The 23,054-nt window shown below is 32.5% G+C and overlaps 1 protein-coding gene across 1 annotated transcript in view; it reads left to right on the forward strand.

Annotated features, from left to right (window-relative positions):
• The window catches only part of map3k22 (mitogen-activated protein kinase kinase kinase 22), an 81,367-nt gene that overhangs the window by 43,469 nt on the left and 14,844 nt on the right, over positions 1–23,054 (forward strand). Inside the window, exons 8-12 of the mRNA XM_056450719.1 lie at positions 1,734–1,867; positions 5,817–5,890; positions 11,739–11,800; positions 16,847–16,918; positions 20,944–21,108. Coding sequence (XP_056306694.1) covers positions 1,734–1,867; positions 5,817–5,890; positions 11,739–11,800; positions 16,847–16,918; positions 20,944–21,108 — 507 coding nt within the window. The remainder of the gene's footprint in view (positions 1–1,733; positions 1,868–5,816; positions 5,891–11,738; positions 11,801–16,846; positions 16,919–20,943; positions 21,109–23,054) is intronic.

A 23,054-nucleotide genomic window follows, 5' to 3' on the forward strand; every position in this document is an offset into this window, starting at 1 on the left:
TTCACATAGAAATCAGTTATTTTAAATTGTGATAATGGTTCATAATATTACAGTTTGTATTCTTGATTAAATAATTGCAACGTTGGTGAGCATAAGACATCTTTCCAATACAAACACTTCAAAAGATTTTCAGTGTTCTCATATGTTTCCTTATAGTTACTATTGAAACATCAAATAAAATATTTAGCTGCGTTTATAGATTATTTTGAGGTCATTTTATTACATTTTAAATTTCCATAGCTTCTGAGAGTCATTAAAGTTCCACATATCGATAAATAATGTTACGATGGCTGTTATAACATCAAGTTATTATTGAATCGACTCTTGTTACAGATATGAAGTAGTTTGACAATAAGCATGTAATGTTCATGGGCCAATGACGTCACCACATTGAAATGTCTATATCAAATATATACAATGAATCAAAGATATCATAGATATGATGAAGTTTTAAAGAATGTAAAATAAAAGATGAATGGTTATTAAAAAAATATATAAAATATACGTGAGAGCATTAGTAATCTTTCATTTGGTAAAAACTCAGAAGGGCTTTGCTTTTAAACTTGTTTTTCTAAACTCCGCTTATAAAAATAAAGGAAGGAATTTTTATTAGTGTTTTTATTAGTTTTACATTTTTCAATAATTACCAAAGAACACAACAATAAAAAATACAAGGAATAAGCATTAAAATACAAAGAAAATAATGGTTATAATAATTAAAATAAAGAAAAATAGATAATAAAAAAATAATAATTAAAGAGAGAAAAAAAAAGTTATTATTAAAAAAACAATTAGGGCATATAAATGCTTTCAATGAAAATACAGAGAGCCAGTCAATAGGGGTAGTGAGCATTTTAAGCATCAAAATCTGCATTATAATGGTCCAGGTGATCAAGAAATGGTTGCCATATATTGTAAAACTTAGCAAGATTATCAATAATTCTATAACGGACTCTTTCCATGTGCAATATTTGAGTAAGATAAGTTAACCATGTCTTAAATTGAGGAACAGAATCTGATTTCCACAGTTTTAGAATGGCACTCTTAGCAATAATCATTCCATAAGTTATGGTGCTTTGTATGGACACATTATGATCCAGCAGAGAACTAGAATCCCCAAATATAGCAATTTCTGGGTCGGGTGTAAAGGTAAAACCATACATATCGGAAAACCATTTAAATATGTCACACCAGAAATCATAAGGGAAGGAATGTTTCAGTCTTGTTAATTGAGAAGTGAGTTTACTGCCACTTTTTACCGGCAGAGTTATTTGCATCAATTTTATCCTCTAAAACTCACATTGCTGTTCCACACATTAACATTCTGAAACAATGCAGTGCTACATTGTTACAGCTTGATGCTCAGCAACCAACTTTCGATAACACGCACTGTAAATAAGCAGGCCTTCAGCATTTGCGGGGAAAACATTAGTTAAATAAAACATGTAATTTGGTGTGTGAAACAATTTTATTATTTGTACTTATTGAAACAATATACCGAAACAATATCCAGACTTCTTTGATAACTTATTTTTATGATTTTTTATGGTAAATTATGAGCAGTGTAAAATGTAAAGCTAGAATACCCAGCGTCGGGTTTACCTCAAGTGTGAATTTGACATTTTGACTCCACACCTCAATCTTAGTCATTATTCAGCTCTCTTTCATTAGTTGCTGTGGATATGTTGCTCTTGCATCATCAGACAGTGTGGCGTGTGTGTGTGTGTCTGCAGGGTCTCTAAACACGGGCCGCTCTTCACCACCTCCAGGCAGTGTCCCAGAGGAGCAGCAGCAGATCGCGAGACAGGGCTCCTACACCAGCATCCACAGCGAAGGAGAGTTCATTCCCGAAACACTCGACTCCAGCGTAAGTCACGCTTTGAGCTGCACGTTACTGTTGGGGTTTGAAGTTACATTCGGTATTTTTGTGTATTTCAGGTAGCTTTTGCACTAGCGCTTTTGGTGTGCACCCATTAGATTTGGGTTCATTCGGTTCTATTGTGAACGCTGCGTTCTAAACTCGAGTGCACACCAGCAAAAGGGTGGTCTGAGGTATGGATCATACGAACTCTGCCATGGTTCATTTCTGATGTAAACATTGTTGTAATTGCACAAAATTACAGAAGTGTGACACTATTAATCATGTAAATTGGTCAGACTGTGTATACAGTATGTACACGACCGGTCTAAAGTATATTTTTTTTCCAGGTTTTTTTTTAAAGAAAATTATTCTGTTCTTCAAAGCGGCATTTATTATTTAAAAAAAAAACAATTGTTAAAATGTTAAATATTTATTAACATTTTTTATAACTGCTTTCTTACTTTATGAAGTTTCAAATGAAATTATTACTTCAGTTATTATTAATTTTATTACTACTACTACTAATAATAATGATAATAATAATAATAATAATAATTATGATAATAATAATAATAATAATAATAATAATAATAATTATTATTATTATTATTATTATTATTATTATTATTATAACAATAATTATGATGATAATGATAATGATAATGATAATGATAATAATAATAATAATAATAATAATAATAATAATAATAATAATAAGGATAACAATAATAATATTGATAATGGTAATAATAATAAAAATAATAATGGTAATAATAATAATAATAATAATAATAATAATAATAATGATGATGATAATAATGATAATAATAATAATAATAATAATAATAATAATAATAATAATTATTATTATTATTATTATTATTATTATTATTATGATGATAATGATAATAATAATAATATTGATAATAATAATAATGATAATAATAATAATAATAATAATAATAATAATAATAATGACAAAAAAAAAAATAATAATAATAATAATAATAATAATAATAATAATAATATTGATGATGATAATGATAATAATAATACTATTGATAATAATAATAATAATAATAATAATAATAACAAGAAGAAGAAGAAGAAGAATGAAAAAATGATAATAATAATAATAATAATAAAAATAATGATAATGATAATAACAATATTAATAATAATGATAAAAATAAGTATTATTATTATAATTATAATAATAATAATTATTATTATTATAATTAATAATAATGATATAATGATGATGATAATAATAATAATAATAATAATAATAATTATTATTATTATTATTATTATTATTATTAATCTTAGAATGATTTCTGAAGGATCTTGTGAGTAATGAAGCTGAAAATTAATCTCTAAAATCACTGGAACAAATGATTAAATTAAATTATAAACTACTTTTGAACAGGTTTTTTATAGTGCATTAACATTTCACAATTTTACAATTTGTACTGTATTTTTGATTAAATAAATGCAGCCTTGGTGTGCAGGAGAAACTTGTTTTAAAAAATAAATATCCTACTGACCCCAAACTTTTGACCGGTAATGTATATTCGCAGTAAGTATATAAGCAGACATCCCAAGTTTCCTCCAGCATAGAGACTCCCTGATGCCCACAAATGAGATATAATGTCCCAGAACACCCAAGCCACCCCCCATCCCTCCCTTCATCTACATCGCAATCTCCCCTCCCCCGCTATTTATCTGTGTTGCAATTGCCAAAACCCCCCACCCCCCACTCTTCATCTACGTCGCCGTCCCCCCTCCTGGAAATTACTTTGATCAATTTGGGATGTCTGTAAAAGTGTAAATACGCTTTTCTAACAGAAATAATGATGCATTACAAACAGAAGTATATCAGAATCAGAATCAGTTTTATTGCCAAGTGTACTTCACACATACAAGGAATTTGTTTTGGCTACAGAAGCTTCCAGTGTACATAAAGTGACAAGTGACAACACAAAATAAATATGGAAAAAAAATGATAAACATTAAACAGATGCGGTTAGTCAAGAAACCTGGATGTTGAGTTGAATGTACAGATTGTTATAAATATACAGGTTATAAGGTGCTGTGTACAAGTGCAAATGTAGAAAGTATTGCATTGTATATTGATATAAGGTGCTGTGTACAAGTGCGTATGAGAAAGTATTGCACATATTTATTGCACAGTAGGGGAATATTTAACTGTTCATAAGGTAGACAGCCTGAGGAAAGAAACTTTTCCTGTGTCTGGCTGTTTTTGTGCTTGGTGCTCTGAAGCGCCAACCAGACGGTAATAGTTCGAACAGGTAGTGTGCTGGGTGTGAGGCGTCCAGAGTGATTTTGCGAGCCCTTTTACTCACTCTGGAAGAGTACAGTTCTTGAAGTGTAGGAAGGGTTGTGCCAGTGATTCGTTCAGCAGTCCGCACTATTCGCTGTAGTCTACGGAGGTCGGTTTTGGCAGCTGAACCGAACCAGACGGTGATTGAAGTGCAGAGGATGGATTGGATGACAGCTGAGTAGAACTGTACGAGCAGCTCCTGTGGCAGGTTGAACTTCCTCAGCTGACGAAGGAAGTACAGTCTGAGGAAGTTCAACCTGCTAAGTTCAAATATCTAATTTATGCTCAACCTCAATCCATTGCTCAAATAACAGTTTCCAGTGGACACTTTGATGTAAAATCTAAATAAAAAAACACCCCATAAAACACATCAAAAATGGAAAATAATTTGATGTCAAAACCTTGACGTCTATTTGACATCCACATATTAATGTCTTTTTGACAAATTAAATAATGACACAAAAAGTATGACAACAAGTTAGATTGGTGTCAAAAAAACATCAAAAAGGATTTACAGGACAGTCCTGTGATGTGTTTTTTAATGCCAATGTTAGATGTCATTTTGATGTTGTTTTGACATCAAATCGATTTGGCATATTTGATCAGTGTTTGATGTTGTTTTACATCAAGTTGCAGGCTGGGTTTTCTTGAACTTTTGAACTTTACATATATGGTAAATAGATGCATTTACCTCAGTGTTGCCACTTTGAAAACAATACTCAATTTTTTTGTCTAAGGTTCAAACACTTCATCTACGCTGTTGTAAGCTAGCAACATCTGCCATTGTGAGGACGCAAACTCATGTGATGACAGGAAGTTCAGAACCAAAAACCACTATGTGAACATAGTCTAATGGCAGGAGGTAGGAGGTCAAGCATACTCTGGTTCAAACCAGCCAAATGAACCTAATGTGAAAGCACCATTGACGTCAGCGTGAAACGAAAATTTTAGTTTTCTTCTCTATTGTGACATATATTGAGTTAAACCGCCTCTAAAGGAAATAAAATATAATTATTAGTATTAGGAGTTGATGTGATTTGATCATTGGATTGTCGTCACTTGCTATTGGTCGATATTATGTGAGTGACAGTTTGTCCTGCCTGCTTTGAGTAAAGATGACCAATGAGGACATGACAAAAAATTGCTTACAATGTATTGTCTTGCACTAATACGTTCAGAATTCTTCTCTGATGAATGTAAAATCTAAGTAAAAATATGTATACACTAGAAAGGCAACCAGTTTTAAACCTCATGCATATGTAAATGAGTATGATAATCCAGAGTGTGGAATCTCCAAACCTGGATTAAAATATTTGGAACAAGATAAACCAGGATCACAGTGAAGCACAAGTGGATGTTTGTTTTGAGTGACCCAGATTGTTTCTGATTAAGACTGATCCTGGGTTAACAAAGTGCGAAGAAACAATGCTGTGTGTTTATGGTCATTTCGTCCTGTACTTTGCCTTGTTTAACTGTGTGCTTTATAAGAGTCAAGGGAGAGGAAGCAGTTCAGGCTCATGGAAAATCTGACGTCAGTCTTGTGGAGGACTAAAGATCAGATGCACAAAATCTGATGCAGGGAAATGATGTCATGTGTGTTTTTGTGTGCAGATTATGGAGCCGTTCGGCAGCGCTAATGGATCTCTTTCCAGCAGCTGTCAGTCACTGGACCAGGCGCTGGACAGGTGAGACCAACACCTCTTGAGGGACATTAGGGATAATTTATGAAAATTTAATGGGTAAAGTAGAATTTGTGGAAATTTGACACAACAATAATTGCATAACACTTAAAACAGTGACCGATGCCTGTTTGCTAGTGGTTGCAGTTTTATTTTATATATTTTTTATTAATTTATTTTAATTTAATATTTTATAATGATTTTTAAAATAATAATTAGTCAATTTAAAAAAACATGTATTTTTATAACTTATTAAAATTTGATTATTATTACTGTTGTTATTATTATTATTATTATTATTATTATTATTATTATTATTATTATTATTATTATTATTATTATTATTATTATTATGTGTAATCTGCTATCATTTGAATATCTGTTTAAATTTTACGTTTATCTGATGCCATTTCAATATAAATAAAATCTGTTTTGTTTTGTTTTGTTTTTGGTTTTGCTTTGGTTTTGTTTTGTTTTGTTTTTGTTTTGTTTTTGTTTTGTTTTGTTTTGTTTTGTTTTGTTTTGTTTTGTTTTGTTTTGTTTTGTTTTGTTTTGTTTTGTTTTGTTTTGTTTTGGGTTTTGCTTTGCTTTGCTTTGCTTTGCTTTGCTTTGCTTTGCTTTGCTTTGCTTTGCTTTGCTTTGCTTTGCTTTGCTTTGCTTTGCTTTGCTTTGCTTTGCTTTGCTTTGCTTTTGTTTTGTTTTATTTGTTTTATTTGTTTTATTTGTTTTGTTTTTTTCATTTCATTTTTTGTCTGGTATTACCTACAAAGTGTTTTATTACATTTTGTTTAACATTCTCATTATTTTATTTTAAAATTGGTTTTAAATAATTTTTTAAAGTCATCACAAAGTATTTTAGCAACAAAACTAAAAACAAACTACATAAATAAAAATCACCCCCAAAAAATTATTAAATCTATTAGTTGATTTATTTATTTATTTTTCCATGTAATTACATTTTTCAGTTAATCTGCTATCATTTAAATATCTGTTTTTTATTTTACATTTATCTGATGCCACTTCAATGTAAATAAAACTTGGTAAAAAGAAATCAATATGTTCAAAATGGTTTTGTTTTGTTTTGTTTTGTTTTGTTTTGTTTTGTTTTGTTTTGTTTTGTTTTGTTTTGTTTTGTTTTGTTTTGTTTTTTGCTTTTTGCTTTTTGCTTTTGGTTTTTTGTTTTGTTTTGTTTCGTTTGCTTCGTTTGTTTTGTTTTTTCGCTTTGTTTCGTTTCTTTTGTATGGTTTTACCTACAAAGTGTATTATTACATTTTGTTTAATATTTTTTTATTATTTTATTTTTTTAATATTATTTTCTAATTGGTTTTAATTTATTTTTGGAGTCATCACAAAGTATTTTAGCAACAAAACTGAAAACAAACTACATAAATAAAAATCACCCCAATTTTTTTTTTTTATTAAATAATCCATTTGGTGATTTATTTATTTATTTTTCCATGTAATTACATTTTTCAGTTACGTGGCAATTTCTTTAAGCATTATAAGTTTGGTAATTTTCAAGACCAAATAGCTGCACACCTCTTTTAATGAGCATGTGATCAATTTATGGAGTCATCATTAAGTTTTTTAGCAACAAACCTGAAAACAAACTACATAAATAAAAATCGTCCATCAACAAAAAATAAAATAAATGAAACATTTCAATAATGGATTTATTTATTTATTTTTTTCATTTAATGTCATTTTCAGTTACATGACACGTTGTTTTTAAGCATTGTAAGTTTTGTCATTTTCAAGACCAAATAACTGCACACCTCGTCTAATGAGCACATGATAATAATCCTGGTCTGATAAGTGTGTCAGCGGCCCAGAGAGGAAGTGGAATCAGGTTAGGCAGGAAGTGCTTGATGTGAGTCTGGCGACAGCTCTTATCTGGACGCCTGGATGCCAGTGCTATCACTCAGAGAAAGAGCAGTCTGTCCCGCTTTCTGCTTTCTGTTGTTATAAACAGAGCCAGTCAATAATGCAGCGTGAACACACACACACACACAGGGGAGAGAAAGAGTGAGAATGAAAGACAGGAAAGTGAGAAAGAGAAAGGAAAAGCTTGCTTTACCTGCACGAGCCTTATCTGACTTTTAGCCTTCAGAACAATGGCAGGAAACAAGTGTATGTGTGTGTGTGTGAGAGAAAGAGATTTATATTGCTTCTGTTAGGTGAGCAGAAATGGGGTTGTTTGCATCTTAAAACCTACATTAAATCAAAATATGAACTTTATGCAAGAATTTTTACACTATTACACTTGTAATAAAATTATTATTAATATCATTATTATTATTATTATAATTATTTTCATAAACTTAAAGAGAGACATTTTCTAACTTCATTGGTTGTCTTTGAAAACCTGTAGGTGGATTTTATGGGGAGGACCCAGTACTTTTTGAATGGAAAATCAAAAGTGTGTGTTTTTCTAATACAGATACTCAATGAGAACGCGTGTTTCTTCACGCACAGTGCTGCAATTTGTCATGCGCAGTCAGATAAACTGCAAGTCACGAAAGTCGTTGCACACATAAAAGTGCAATGATGCATATAGGAATTGAATTATCGGATGAATTCGTACATCTCTAATAAAGTATTTGTTGATTTGTTTGTGTCCAAGCAAACATGGCGGGCGAGCAGACAAACACACACACACACACAAACACAGACACACACACCGTTTTGCAGGTACAGTGAGACTCCACCCACTGCTGCGCGACTCAAAATGCGCAGAACATCAAGAGCGCAGCACGATTTAAACGCATAAGCTGAAATAAAATTATGAAAAGTTGCAGGAGTTCATTTGCTCGCGGTGAAATTCTTTTTATTATATTTTAATTGAGCCATTTATTTTTATGCTTCTAATGAAATAACATTCAAACCCCTAGCTTCATTTAAGTTGGAGGCTAGTCAGAGCTACTTTTTTAGATGGTGATTGATAGTTGATCCACAGCATTTTGAACATTTAGTTTTAGCGAACAAACCATCATAAATAAACTCATGATACTTTTGATGAGACAATCATGATTAGCCTATTTCCTTTGCTTCTCTGTCTGTGCGCTGCTACAGTTTATCAGTTCAGTATGTACACTATGTTACATAACTGTTGGTCATGTCTTTCTTGTGTTAGACCATTTTGTGCTGTACCGCGCAGTACTGCATCATTGTGTGTGGTCACATTCATTCACTCGGGCCTTCTCAGTAGCTGCATCTGTACTTCACTAAAATAAACTATTGGATTTTTTATTTTTTTTATCAGAATTTTATTTCTTTATTATTTTATATTACATATTATTATTATTAATATTATTATTTTGTGCGTTCACACTGAAATAAAAATATGTTTTTATGTGGGAATGTAAGTGATTTGCTGATATACTGCAACGGCTGCTTTAAATACGAGATCAATGTAGTGTACTTTGATGCTCTCGCCACCTTCGATGTGAACGCAGTTAGATAATGAAAACTAAATAGAACAATAAACTAATTTATTATATTTCTTTCTGCATTAACATTTTTCCAAAGAAGCTCTTTTTTTTTTTTTTTTTTTTTTTTTTTTTTTGTAAAAACGTAATTAGTTGCTCCGCCTCTTAATTGGCTTTAATTTTCTGCTGACATCATCAAATCCTCTTACTTAACTTTGCCCCTTAACAATGATGATGTCAAGTCCTCCTTGACTTTGCTTTCTTGTTGATTATCTCATTTGGCTCTGGGAAATATCACAGGTTATTGAAATGAGCTATGTTTTGTTTAGCTGGTTAATGTTGACTTGAAACCCAGCTCTTGATTGTGTCATGTTGATTGGCTGGGATTCAGAATCAGTGATATTTTCAAGATGAAATCCTGCAACAGCATGTTGATGTGTGAGAGCCTCTTTGTTTTCTGAATCAGTGCCAGCTACAGCTCTCATTGATTTAAAGAAGAAAAAAAAGCTTCTAACCACCCGCAACTGAGCAAGTGATGGCAGAATGGATTTAGTCATTTGTTTCCCTGGAAAATATGATTAATGCCATTATTCATCTGTTGTTGTAGAGCCAGTATTACAGAGAACTTGAGCACAAAAACTACTTTTCATGGAAAGAATTGAGTTGTTTTGCTGTGCTATGTTATGCTTAATTTTTTAGCTATGTTGATGGAAACTGTATGTTTATTCTAAACAATTTATTTATTTATTATACTTTGCAGTTCATAGAATGTTGAGTCTTCTTTTTAAATCATAATCTGTAGATTTTTTTTTTATATATATAATTATTTTTTGGGGTTTCACCTTTAATTTTGATAGGACAGTAGGGAGTATTGACAGGAAAGTGTGGGGAGCAGAGAGAGGGGAAGGATTGGCATAGGACCACAAGGCGGGAATCAAACTATGGTCGGGGCAAGCACCGGAGTGCATGTGTCGACGCACTAACTACTACACCACTGGCACTGACTAGATTTTTTTAAAGAAGTTACCAAAGCTATGTTTAGTTGATCATAAATACAATAAATACTATAAAAAGTAAAATTGTCAATCAAAAAAATTATATTGATTTTGAATTTTGTTAATTTTAAACTATCATTTTTAATTTGTTTTTGTTTTGCCTGCAATTTGTTTTGTTGCATAAGATTTTTGTGGAATTGGGTAAATTTTTTTAAAATATAAAATCAAAATCAATATAAAATCAATATCACAATAACAGCATTTATTTAAAACATTAATCTTTTCTCACACCAAGTTCTTACAACTAGTTTTTATGCTAAATTGAATTAATAGTCTCGATTACATTTGCCTTTGGAATACTGGATTCTTATTGGTCAATCACAACATTGCAAGGAATGTTATTCCCCAATAACAACCAATTAAACGAACACGGGCACATTTGGGGTATAATAGTGTTAATACACCTGTTTATTAGCTTGTTGGGCTTAATGTAAGGGATAATGTACACCCAGGAGGTTGATATTGCAGTATATATATATAATGTTGCACTAACATGTGCATTATTCAGTCACAAGATAGAGCCAAGCAGAAATTAATAAAGCCAGTAGACTATAGACTATATGAAAATGTAGACTATCTACATGTTATTCATACATAAGACGGCACCAGTCCAAAAAAACGTGGCGTGAGAGACAAGCGGATACATGGGAATGTGGATGTAATATATAGATTTGAATGCATTCACTGACAATCAAAGTTACTGGATGAGACTGTTATTTAGTGGTTGTTAACTAGAAATAACCTACCTTGGAATTTCATGATTGAGAAGCATAATAATCCGTTATAACAACCGGCTAGATGTACATTATTACATACATAATATATTATTGTTAAACTTATTGCTAAATCTATTTAGTATATTGAATTTTACGTGATCTAACAAATTATTAATTTATACATTTTAGCAAATGTGTTGATGATGTTGTTGAGTATATGTCCTTTCTGAGATCAGAGGTGTCATCTCACCAGCAAGAAATTGCAAAAACATGAAACAAATTTAATCAAATCAAAACTAAAATACATGCTCAATGATTCCACTTTTGGACTACCACTTTTAGTAAAGCTTTGGCTTCATTCATTTGGGTGCATTTGGATGGTGTCCAAATAACGTTACTCTACATTGTGCAGATTTGACAGACGCTTAACTGACACTTCAGTGCGTTATTCAAAAGCACACAGAACCACTGTTGAGTGGTCAGACGTTAGTGTGCGGAATCAGGTATCAGGTAGAGAAGATTCAGTTCAGTTTTACAGCAGGTGGCAGACACTCATGTTGGCACTCGAGGGACTGTTGGGTACAGGAATGTAGGCCAGGCAGACGGAGAGACCCGTGCAAAAAATAACCTCTTGTTTCTGCTTGTGTTTCTACAGCCCGCCATTCTCCCAGAACAACCGGGACAACAATTACCTGAACCTCAACTACGAGTACAAAGGTGAGCCTGACATCAATGTGGATCTGTGTGCTTGTTATAATGGTTGTTCGGTCCTAGGATGACAACTATAAAGATTTTCTAAAAATGGCTCCGAATGTAAAACAATAGCAGAGCATAGTTCTAGCCACAACATTGCTGAGGAGTTATATTGTTGGAATTACTTTGAGAATGAAACACTGGCAGTGAATTCAATTCAACTCGTTGTTGTGTTCTAAATGATTGGGGCAGCTAAAATATTGAGATGGCTTTTCTCTTAATTTGAGGCAATATTTCCTGCATTTTATATGTTTTAAAATGTAAATATCTTGTAAAATTTGTATAGATTTTTTTTTATATCAACAACTATTGAGCCCTGTTGTTTATGTAAAAGAAACAAAAAAAAACATAAGAGTTTGACTTACTCTATAAAGCTTGATAAACAAAGGACTCTAAATGATCAAAATAAACAAAACTAACTTTGTTATTAAATAACTTCTGCATTAGCATAATCATTGGCATTAGAAAGACAATAAAAAAAATAGTTTTATCAAAAACATGTATTTCTTAGTTTAATCAATAAGCATTGTAGGACAACTGCACTGTTTTGTCCGAATGAATTAAAATTACACAGATTTTACCAGCTGTAAGGGCTTTAGATTTAGATTTGTTGTGAATTATATTTATATGCATTTTGTGTATAAATAGTCTGCTTTTCTATTGTGAAAATAGAAATGATCAATTTACATTTGTGATCATATAAATAATTGTGCGATTGCTATTTTTGACCTGTTTTGACCTTTAAATTGAACTTCTTTTTTTCCTCCCTATAAATCATTGTTAAAGCAACAAAAAGTGTAGCGATCGAATCAACTCAATTCAGTTTTCAGTTAATCTTTTTTTACAATGTAGATTGTGTCAAAGCAGCTTGACATAGCAGCTCTAGTAAATTGAAGCTGTCAGTTCAGTTTTCAGAGCTGAAGTTCAGCTTAGTTCAGTTCAGTTTAGTTTAAATTTCACTGCTGAAAGTCCAAACACTGAATAGCAAATCCATCGATGCGTAGCTCGACAAATCCCAAAACCAAGCAAACCAGTAGCGACAGTGGCGAGGAAGAAAACTTCACCAGCTGACGAAAGTGAAGGAAAAAATCTTGAGAGAAACCAGGCTCAGTTAGGCACGACCGTTTCTCCTCTGGCCAAACTTCTTGTGCAGAGCTGCAGTCTAGGTGCTGAAGGCTGGACGTCCATCGTGGAGAAGCTGCAGGTATAAATAGGTCACCGGCAGGTGTTCAGGCTGGCCCATGGGATCAATGCAGAGAGTTGTTTGTCACTGGAGTCTTTCAGTCTCATGCACTCCACACCTTCATGACCACCACAGCATCTGCTCAGGATACGGTCTGGTCCAGGATTATGGAGACCACGGGATAAGGAAAAACAGACTAACATAAGCATAGATGCCGTTCAAATTATAAAGTCTTTTGGGAAGTGTTCCCGGCTCCAGTTGCCCTAATAAATGCAGCCTAACAATCCTTTAGAGGATTTGGATTTCATAAGCATTTGTGTTTTATGTGTATGCTAATGCAAAGAGATGTGACTTTAATATAGATTTTAACTGGCAGGGTGTCTGTAATCATCACACTGCACTATACAAACAGTATATTAAATAGAAAGCCATTAAAATTATTGTTGTTATTTGTCCCGCTAGTATTTTTGTCTGTTTTTCTAAATTAGCCAAAAATCAAACATGCCATTTTCGACCGATAAGTTTTGTCAGCTGAAATTTGCTGGATGTTTTATATATACATTTTAGTTTGTTTTGATACCGCAGTGCACAGGCTTCAAATCAACAGATTTTCGCTTGTGTAGACTCGTATCATTATATTTATATTAATTGTTATCAGTGTAAACAGGCCTTTTTCAGCTTCTAACTACAGTTCAGTTGAATGTGGATGTGACTGTAACTGTTTCTAAACCTAACCATAGCTGCTTTGACCTGTACTGACTAGACAGCTAGCTCATTAGTGACTGATTTGACACTGTACTCTTACTGTACAGCATTATTTCTGTCTTCAGTCAGTGTCATGTGATCCTTATAAAATCATTTCAATTTGTATTCAGATTTGTTGGATTTACGCTCCAAAATTAACAGCTTTAAATGAAGATGTCTTATTATCGTATTTTTTTCCAAGTGCTTTATCTTGGTTTTTAGAATGTTTACTTCAGCGTGCTACAAAATAAGACAAAAAATTATTGATTAAGAAATGGATTTTTTTTTTGCAGCGTGACGCCTGAAAAGTCAGTGTATATATTCAGCTCACTAGGTTTTTCCACAGAGTCACAGACCTGTATCGACAGAGAGAATGAATGAGATCTCCTCACTCTTTTTTCCGCTGTGCTGAAAGATTGAAAGTTACTGGAGTGGTTAAAGAGGAGATTTGGTTTAGTATTTTCAGCGGCTCTCTCCAGCTCCTGCTCTGCTGTTTTTCCTCTCGAGCGACCATCAAATAGAGCAGGCCTGACCGATAATGAGAGAGTCATCTTCTCCAACAGAGAGGACACACACATGCATACACTCACACACCCCATGGAAACTTTCCTTTTGATGCACAGAAATCCCAGTATGAGAGTAGAAGAGCTCTATAAAACAGACTGTGTAAGGAGCCGATTACACCAAACATGCCTTTCCGTTCTGAGAATGCAAGGTTTTTGTTGACAAGAAAAAAGAAGTGCACTGCGCTTTTTATGTCGCTAGGTAACAACTGAATCAGCTGCGTATTGAGCATGAGCCCTGCTGTTGATATTGTTATAATTGTAGTATTTAATAATATTGTGATATTCAAGATAACCGTCATACAGCTCCGAATAGCTCGAAACAGCGACCACTAGTCTCTCCTTTATATTTAAAAGCCTCCATAGTCATCTTACCAGCACAAACGCTGCTTTCCCCTTCAATCGAAACCCCGCCTCTGCTTTTATTTGATTGGAGGATGATAAAGATACGACTGACATAGCATGTTTTTTACACTTAGAGTTGACTAATGTTGATGGCAAAAATGGGAAGCACAGCAGGCGGTTAAAATGTGCAGAGGATGCACAAGCAATGTGCAAAACGATCGTGGCCATTGGAAAACCGGCGGCTCTCAACATGAAAAATGCTATTTTCATGCTACTAATATTGTTTATTTTTACATATACTGGTGTTTATTCTTTAGGTACTAGTGTGTTTAGTTAGTAATAATACTAGTAGTAATAATAATACTAGTACTAGTTACTAGATTTATTCATTCATTCATTCTTTTTTTTTCAGCTTAATCCCTTTATTAATCAGGGGTCTCCACAACGGAATGAACCGCCAATTTATCCAGCATATGTTTTTCGCAGGCGGATGCCCTTCCAGCCACTACCCATACTGGGAAACACCTATACACACTCGTTCACACACATACACTACGGCCAATTTAGCTTATTCAATTCACCTATAACGCATGTCTTTGGACTGTGGGGGCAATCGGAGCACCCATTCGACTACAGTTATTAAGCAAGTTTGGAGTAAAAATTAAACATGGTGTTTTAACATATTTTCAGATGTAGCAGCAAATGCAAAACAGCTGTCTTTATCACTGAACGATTATTTTGATTTCATCATCACGCAATTAAATCATCTGTGATAACAAAGGTCATTTTGCGTAGCTTGTCAGTGAACCACGACTCTGTGTAGTAAAACTGATTGACTAGTAGCTGCTTTACTGGAAATTTGTATGAAAATCACCTTTGATTAATCGTCCAACCCTACTACGTGTATCATTTTGCTTTTACTATACTAGTTTTTATATTTATATTTAGATATCAGTGCTTGCTTCATTTGTGAACAGTATTATGTTTATTTCTTTCAACTTTATTCAGTTGTGACTTGTATATATTTCATTCCAGACTACAACATACTTTATCTAATAATAAAAATAATAATACAGTAATATTTTTCTTATATTAAGCTGTTATTTATATAGCAGACCATTCAGATTATTAATAAAAAATAATTACCATTGTTGTTATTATTATTCATTCATTTTCTTTTCGGCTTAGTCCCTTTATTAATCTGGGGTCGCCACAGCGGAATGAATCGCCAACTTATCCAGCATTTGTTTTACGCAGCGGCTGCTCTTCCAGCTGCAACCCATCACTGGGAAACACTCATACACTTCTATTCACACACATACACTAAAGACAATTTAGGTTACCTAATTCACCTGTACTGCATGTCTTTGGACTTGTGGGGGAAACTGGAGCACCAGAGGAAACCCATGTGAACACAGGGAAAACATGCAAACTCCACACAGAAATGCCAACTCACCCAGCCAATGCTCGAACCAGCGACCTTCTTGCTGTGAGACAAGAACGCTACCCACTGTGCTGCCCGTTATTATTATCATTATTTATTATATTTTATTATTATTACATTTTACATATTTACTTTTTGTTATAACAACAACCGTTATTGTTGTTATTATTAATAATAATAATAATAATAACTGTTGTTATTATTGTAATAAATAATTATATACTCTTATTATTATTATTTTTAATTTTTTTTTGCATTTATCATATTTACTTTTTGTTGTGCTTTCTAAAACAATTCTGTGTCTTTGTCCATTATTTGTAATAAAGCCTTGAATTTAGCACTATAATGATTTTATAAGATAATTATTTATATGTAAGGTAAAATAAACACCTTGGTTTTTGTCAGATACTATATTAGAATCTAGGTAAAGTTGATGTGCCCTGAAAGCAAGGCTGTGTGTTCTGCTCAGCTGATTGTACAGTAATAGCCCTGCTTTAGTAGTGTCACTGAATGAATGAAGTGTCCTGTGGTAAAATAAAAACCTCCTTTAAAACAGCAGACTTTGCTTATCTGTTACGCTGAGACGTGTTTATTCACTGACTGCACACATTTCTTCATATCCGATGCTCTCATCGATTTGATTATCAGCATTTGCTGTGTTCTGTAAATGGAGATAAATGTGTGTTTGTGATGTGCAATAACCGGTCTGTGTGTCTCTGCTCCCCCTGCAGGGCGACATGGAAAACACGGCACATTCCCTCGCCAGTTCCACATGTCCAGCCGCAGTAAAGACTACGGTGACGGTGAGCTGCATGATAACAACACTGACTGACTGATATACTACTGATGTTTATCAATATAGACAGCAGGAGAGACTGTGTGCTGTTCAGGATTCTAACATTATTGACGGCCTTTATTTGAGTCTTAACAGGTTCATTTTAAATGGTTACATATTTTAAAATAAATTGTAATTAATATAAAATTAGATAATGAAAATAATTTATGCTCTTCATCTTTTTTGTTATAATTATAAAGATATTATTTGAACAACATCTAAATCTTTATTACTGACTTCCTAATAATAACAACAATAATAATAATAAACATTATTAAAATAACAATTAATTTGTTATTGTTTTAATGTTTTATAATATTGAATTTAATAAAATTAAGTTGTTGTTGTTGTTGTTATTGTTGTTATTATTATTATTATTATTATTATTATTATTATTATTATTATTATTATTATTATTATTATTATTATTATTATTATTATTGTTGTGGATTGTGTCAGTAGTTGTTATTGTTAGTTGTTAGAGCAATAGTTTGTCTTCTATTACTTAGTTTTTTATTTTTAATTCAATAATAATAATTTTATTACAATATTAATGATCATAGTCATGATCATAAGTTGGTGATAATAATTATAATGGTGTATTCAGGTTAATTTCAGTAATTTAATGATGTATATCTGTTTTCGCTTGATTTTGTAATTGTTAATGAATAGAATTTTATATTTTAATAATAATAATAGTCATAATAATAGTAATAATAATAGTAATAATAATAATAACAGTAGTAGTGATAATAATAATAATAATAATAATAATAATAATAATAATAATAGTAATAGTAATAAAAATAGTAAAATAATAGTAATAATAATAATAGTAGTAGTGATAATAATAATAATAATAATAATGATAATAATAATAATAATAATAATAATAATAATAATAATAATGAGGAAGATGAATTATTATTTTGTAATTCTAAACTATAATAGTATACATTTATAATTCATAATATATAATTATCATTATTATAACAGCAACAATAATAAATACATGCATTTTTATTAGTTTAGTTATTGTTTTGTTTTATGTTTTAATAAGGGATTGAATATATTATTATTTAGCATTTAGTTGTTGTTATAATTTGTTACAATTATGTATATTTCTGTCTTATGAAATCTTAAATTTAATAATATTAATTAAACTTTATTAAAATCACTTAATAGTCATTTTTTCTTTTATTATACATTATATATTATACATCGTATTTTATATATTATTCTGGGTTTTATAATAATAATAACTACAATTATTTTATGTATAATTTCACAACTATACAAAATTCTTTTTTTGTGATTGTGCAAATATTTTTTTTACTTTTTACTATTTCATTGAAGTTAATAATTATAATGAATTTGTTATTATTGTGTATTTATCCGAAATCGGTTCTTGAATTTTAAGTTAGTTTCTTTCTGTCCCAAGTGAATTTATTTTAAAAACCATCACATACGTTTTCTTTCTCTTTCACAATTACACCATTTGTTTTCATCAAGCACCACTGCAAAGCCTGTGCATTGAAAAACTGGCATTAAAAGCTGGCATTTGGACCCACTTCTCAATTCTCCAAGCGCCTCATTAGTAAATTAATTCTTTGGTTAACATTTAAGCGGCTGCTTTCTTATCCAAAGCGACTCACAGTCTACTAATTGCGTGCAGTGTCTCTGTGGATCATGTTATCCTGGCGAATCTCCTACTTGGAATCAAACATGCATTCACAGTCCAGTTCCATAAATTGTTAGACTTCCACCAGCAAAAAATATATAAAAGCCCATTTTTGCCCATCTGAAGAGACCGGAAGGCTAGTTTAGACTGATTTAAAACTGCATATTTGAGAGCTCAATCCAGAATCTAGAAGAGATAAAGCTGTGCTCATGACCATGAACTCCGCCAACATGAAATGTGTGTGTGTTTTATTTGTGTTTCCCCTGATGAGGCTCACTGACTGTTGCAAAACACTGAGCTGAGAGCAGTTTCCGGCCTTGTGGAAAGCTTGATGGAGGAAGTCAGAGACAAAGGAAAAGAAGAGCGTGAGAGAGAGAGTGAAGGAATCAGGGAAAGGGAATATAAAGATACATGATGTGTTGATCACGTTTGCATGAAAGTATGCAAACAAAGAACTTTGCATAGATTTGGAGGCAATGTTTTATATGCCTTTGGCAGATGCTGTTATGAAAAGAGATTATAGTGTGTTTTTAAGGTAATAATGCATTGTGTGTGTTTCTTGGCAGTCAAATTTGTGAACTTTGATGCTAGTAAATGGCATTTTTAAGGGAAACCACTGTAGATGAATAGAGTAATGAACTAATATTAGATAGCATACTTTTAAAGTTGATTGATTGCATTACATTTAGAATGAGCCATTATTTAACTAATTATGTGCTAATTTGCATACATTTCTAGCACAAAAAAACCTTAACACGTTCAAAATGTTTAAGACTCAAATGTTTTTACTAAGTGGATTTGGAAAACTTTTTCTGGCGGTTCGCATCCACAATTTCTTTATAGAATAAAATGTTTTTAATCAGGCATATTATTAATGGTGCAGTATGTAAGTTTGACCCCCAGTGGTTGTACTAGGTATTGCATGCCTGGTTCAAAACACACGCAAGCGCAGGTTGCCAGATTGATGACACCAAAGGAGCAAGATTGACTATCGAGCCTAAGGGCTGATTTAAGCCATCAACACCTGAAATTTGAATTTTACAAACGGCTTCTATTTCTTGCAGCTGAACAACAGGATAAACTGACAATGATTACCTCGGGTACACCTCATGTGCTTTATTCAGTGTTCAATGCTATTAATGTGAGTTTAAATGCCATTTTACATGACGTTTATTGCCATACTACTGAAAGCTCACCTCAGATCTTGACAATGAAATAAACAGTTTCGAATTGAACTTTAGAACTGTGACTCAAAATCAACAGATGTCAGTGATGTGATTCAGCATGTACATTTAATTATGTTAAAGAGGTTTAATATGCATTAATTAGTTTATAAACCTTACCATTTTATCGGAGTGCAGTGAGTGCACTATTCTGCGCTTTTGAATGGCTTAATTTAAATTTCTGTTGTGTTTGGTCTGGTGCAAACAGCCAAATTGGTTAAAACTGTGCATCTCGTCACGTAGCGTATTTTTAGGACACGAGGTTATAATGTAAATTGCTCAGCTAATGTTTATGTTCATAATATTTATATTTGCTAATTAATAACCTCATATGGAACTCTGAATTTGTGTTTGATTTCGGAGTCTGCTACTGTCCTGTAGAGGTCGCATTTTGGTTGTGGACACACACTTTGAGAGCCTTGCTGACTGAATGAATCAAATAGCTGTTTTCCACAAAGGCCACCTGGGGTGCTGAAATATAATTGGCTAAACTGACAGTGGGCGGGTTAAATGACCAAAACAAAGACAGACATTCCGGCACGTAACAGACATTTTCAAAGCAGAATATCTGATTTTAGCATTGTTTTCCAGATAAACAAGATTGTTGACTTGGCATGTTTCTTAAATATCTGCAAACATATTATGGTATTTGAATGCTTAGTCAAAAACTTACATACAGCACCTTTAGTGAATATCTACCTCTGTAAAAATTCTAATTAATGTAAAATGAATTTAAAAAATAAATGTATTTATTAATAAATACATAAAAAAAAATCTATATTAATTAGCTTAGTTGCTGTTCTTAGTGCAGGAAATGTTTTATGAAAGTATTTAAAAAAATATGTATTGTAATTAAAATTCACGCAAATTGATAAAGCAGGACAAAAGAAACTGTTCAAATTTATTCGTGTATTTTGCATGTTTTATTGAAGTTAGACTGAAAAAAATACTCAAAGTCTGAAATCTTAAAACTGACAGGAGTGTGTTGTGTCTCACTTTTACCAAACTCTTAAAAACTCAAAATCCAGTCACCAGATGGAAGCTTATTGGTGGTTGTATTTTGATTTGTGTGTGTTTGTGTTTGTTCAGGTCGGAGGACATTTCCTCGAAGCTTCATGCCTCAGGAGAATCTGTTTCAGCTGGTGCCGTCCAGCCGCACGCGCAGCTACAATGGAGAAAGCACATTACTGTACAGCGGAGATGTGCACTCCATCAGCTGGAATGAGAAGAACTGTCAGCTCAGCACTCCTAAATGTAAGAACACACACACACACACATTAGAACAGAGACCACATAATTCACATTCACACATGACTACAGATAAGGTTTTTTAAGGTTTTTGTGTTTCTTATGAAAATCACTTGTATATAGTGTGACCAATGTAGACTAATTCTAAAGTAAGTGACTCTACTCAATCAGTTTTAGTGACTCAAAAGCGTCTATTGAGCATTGTAGTTGGTTTCACGAGAGAAGAAAATGACTGTAATATGGCAGGTTTTTTTTAATAATCAAAAGCTTACTGTGTCAGCAGTGGAACTGATTCATTAGCAAGTGACTCTAATGCATCTGTTTTTGTAGTGAATCAAAAGTTTACTATGTGAACAGTGGGATCTGATTCATAAGCAAGTGACTCTAATGCATCTGTTTTTTGTAGTGAATCAAAAGTTTACTGTGTGAACAGTGGGATCTGATTCATAAGCAAGTGACTCTAATGCATCTGTTTTTTGTAGTGAATCAAAAGTTTACTGTTTGAGCAGTGGGATCTGATTCATAAGCAAGTGACTCTAATTCATCTGTTTTTTTTTTTTGTAGTGAATCTGAAATTTACTGTGTGAACAATGTAATCTGATTCACAAGCAACTGACTAATGGATTATATATTTAGTTACTCTAAAGTGTAAGCATGCAATGTGAGTAGTGATTCGGATGAATCGTAAGCATGCAGTGTGAGCAGTGATTCGGATGAATCAGTTTTTTTTAGTGAATCAAATGCTTACAGTGTGAGCAGTGAAATCCGATTCACAAGCAAGTGACCCTAATAGATCTCTTTTTTGGAGTGAATAAAAAAGTTACTGTGTGAGCAGTGGAAACTGATTCATAAGCAAGTGACTCTAATGCATCTCTTTTTTGGAGTGAATCAAAAACTTGTAATCGGGTTCACAAGCAAGTGACTCTAATGGATAATATTTTAGTTAATCCAAAGTGCAAGCATGCAGTGATTCTGATTCACAAGCAAGTGACTCTAATGGATCTGTTTTTGTAGTGAATCAAAAGTTTACTGTGTGAGCAGTGGAGTCTGATTCACAAGCAAGTGACTCTAATGGATCTGTTTTTGTAGTGAATCAAAAGCTTGAAGTATGAGCAGTGGAATCTGATTTACAAGCAAGTGACTCTAATGGATCTGTTTTTGTAGTGAATCAAAAGCTTACAGTGTGAGCAGTGGAATCTGATTCACAAGCAAGTGACTCTAATGGATCTGTTTTTGTAGTGAATCAAAAGCTTACAGTGTGAGCAGTGGAATCTGATTCACAAGCAAGTGACTCTAATGGATCTGTTTTTGTAGTGAATCAAAAGCTTACAGTGTGAGCAGTGGAATCTGATTCACAAGCAAGTGACTCTAATGGATCTGTTTTTGTAGTGAATCAAAAGCTTACAGTGTGAGCAGTGGAATCTGATTCACAAGCAAGTGACTCTAATGGATCTGTTTTTGTAGTGAATCAAAAGCTTACAGTGTGACCAGTGGAATCTGATTCACAAGCAAGTGACTCTAATGGATCTGTTTTTGTAGTGATTCAAAAGCTTACAGTGTGAACAGCGTTATCTGATTCACAATCAAGAGACTAAAGGATTTTTAGTGAATCAAATGAATAAGCATGCAGGGTGAGCTGTGTTGCGTGTTTCACAAGTGATTCTAATGAATACGAATTTTGTTATGAACCAAAAGCTTACAGCATAGTCCAGCTCACATGCAAGTGACTATAATGAATCAGTCCTTTTTGATTAATTCAAAGCGTACAGTTCAGCAATATAGTCTGATTCTCAAAACAAAAGACTCATTTCATTTAATGAGTTTCCAGTTTAAATCCATCTAAACACTGCCCTGTATAATTGTTAAATATAAGTATATGAAAGCAAAGTGGACATCATAAAAGAAATACACATTCATTAGATTAAACTGAGAACTTCCAATTAGCTGTAAGT

Source organism: Danio aesculapii, chromosome 24 (assembly GCF_903798145.1).
Source record: "Danio aesculapii chromosome 24, fDanAes4.1, whole genome shotgun sequence".
Lineage (NCBI taxonomy): Eukaryota > Metazoa > Chordata > Actinopteri > Cypriniformes > Danionidae > Danio > Danio aesculapii.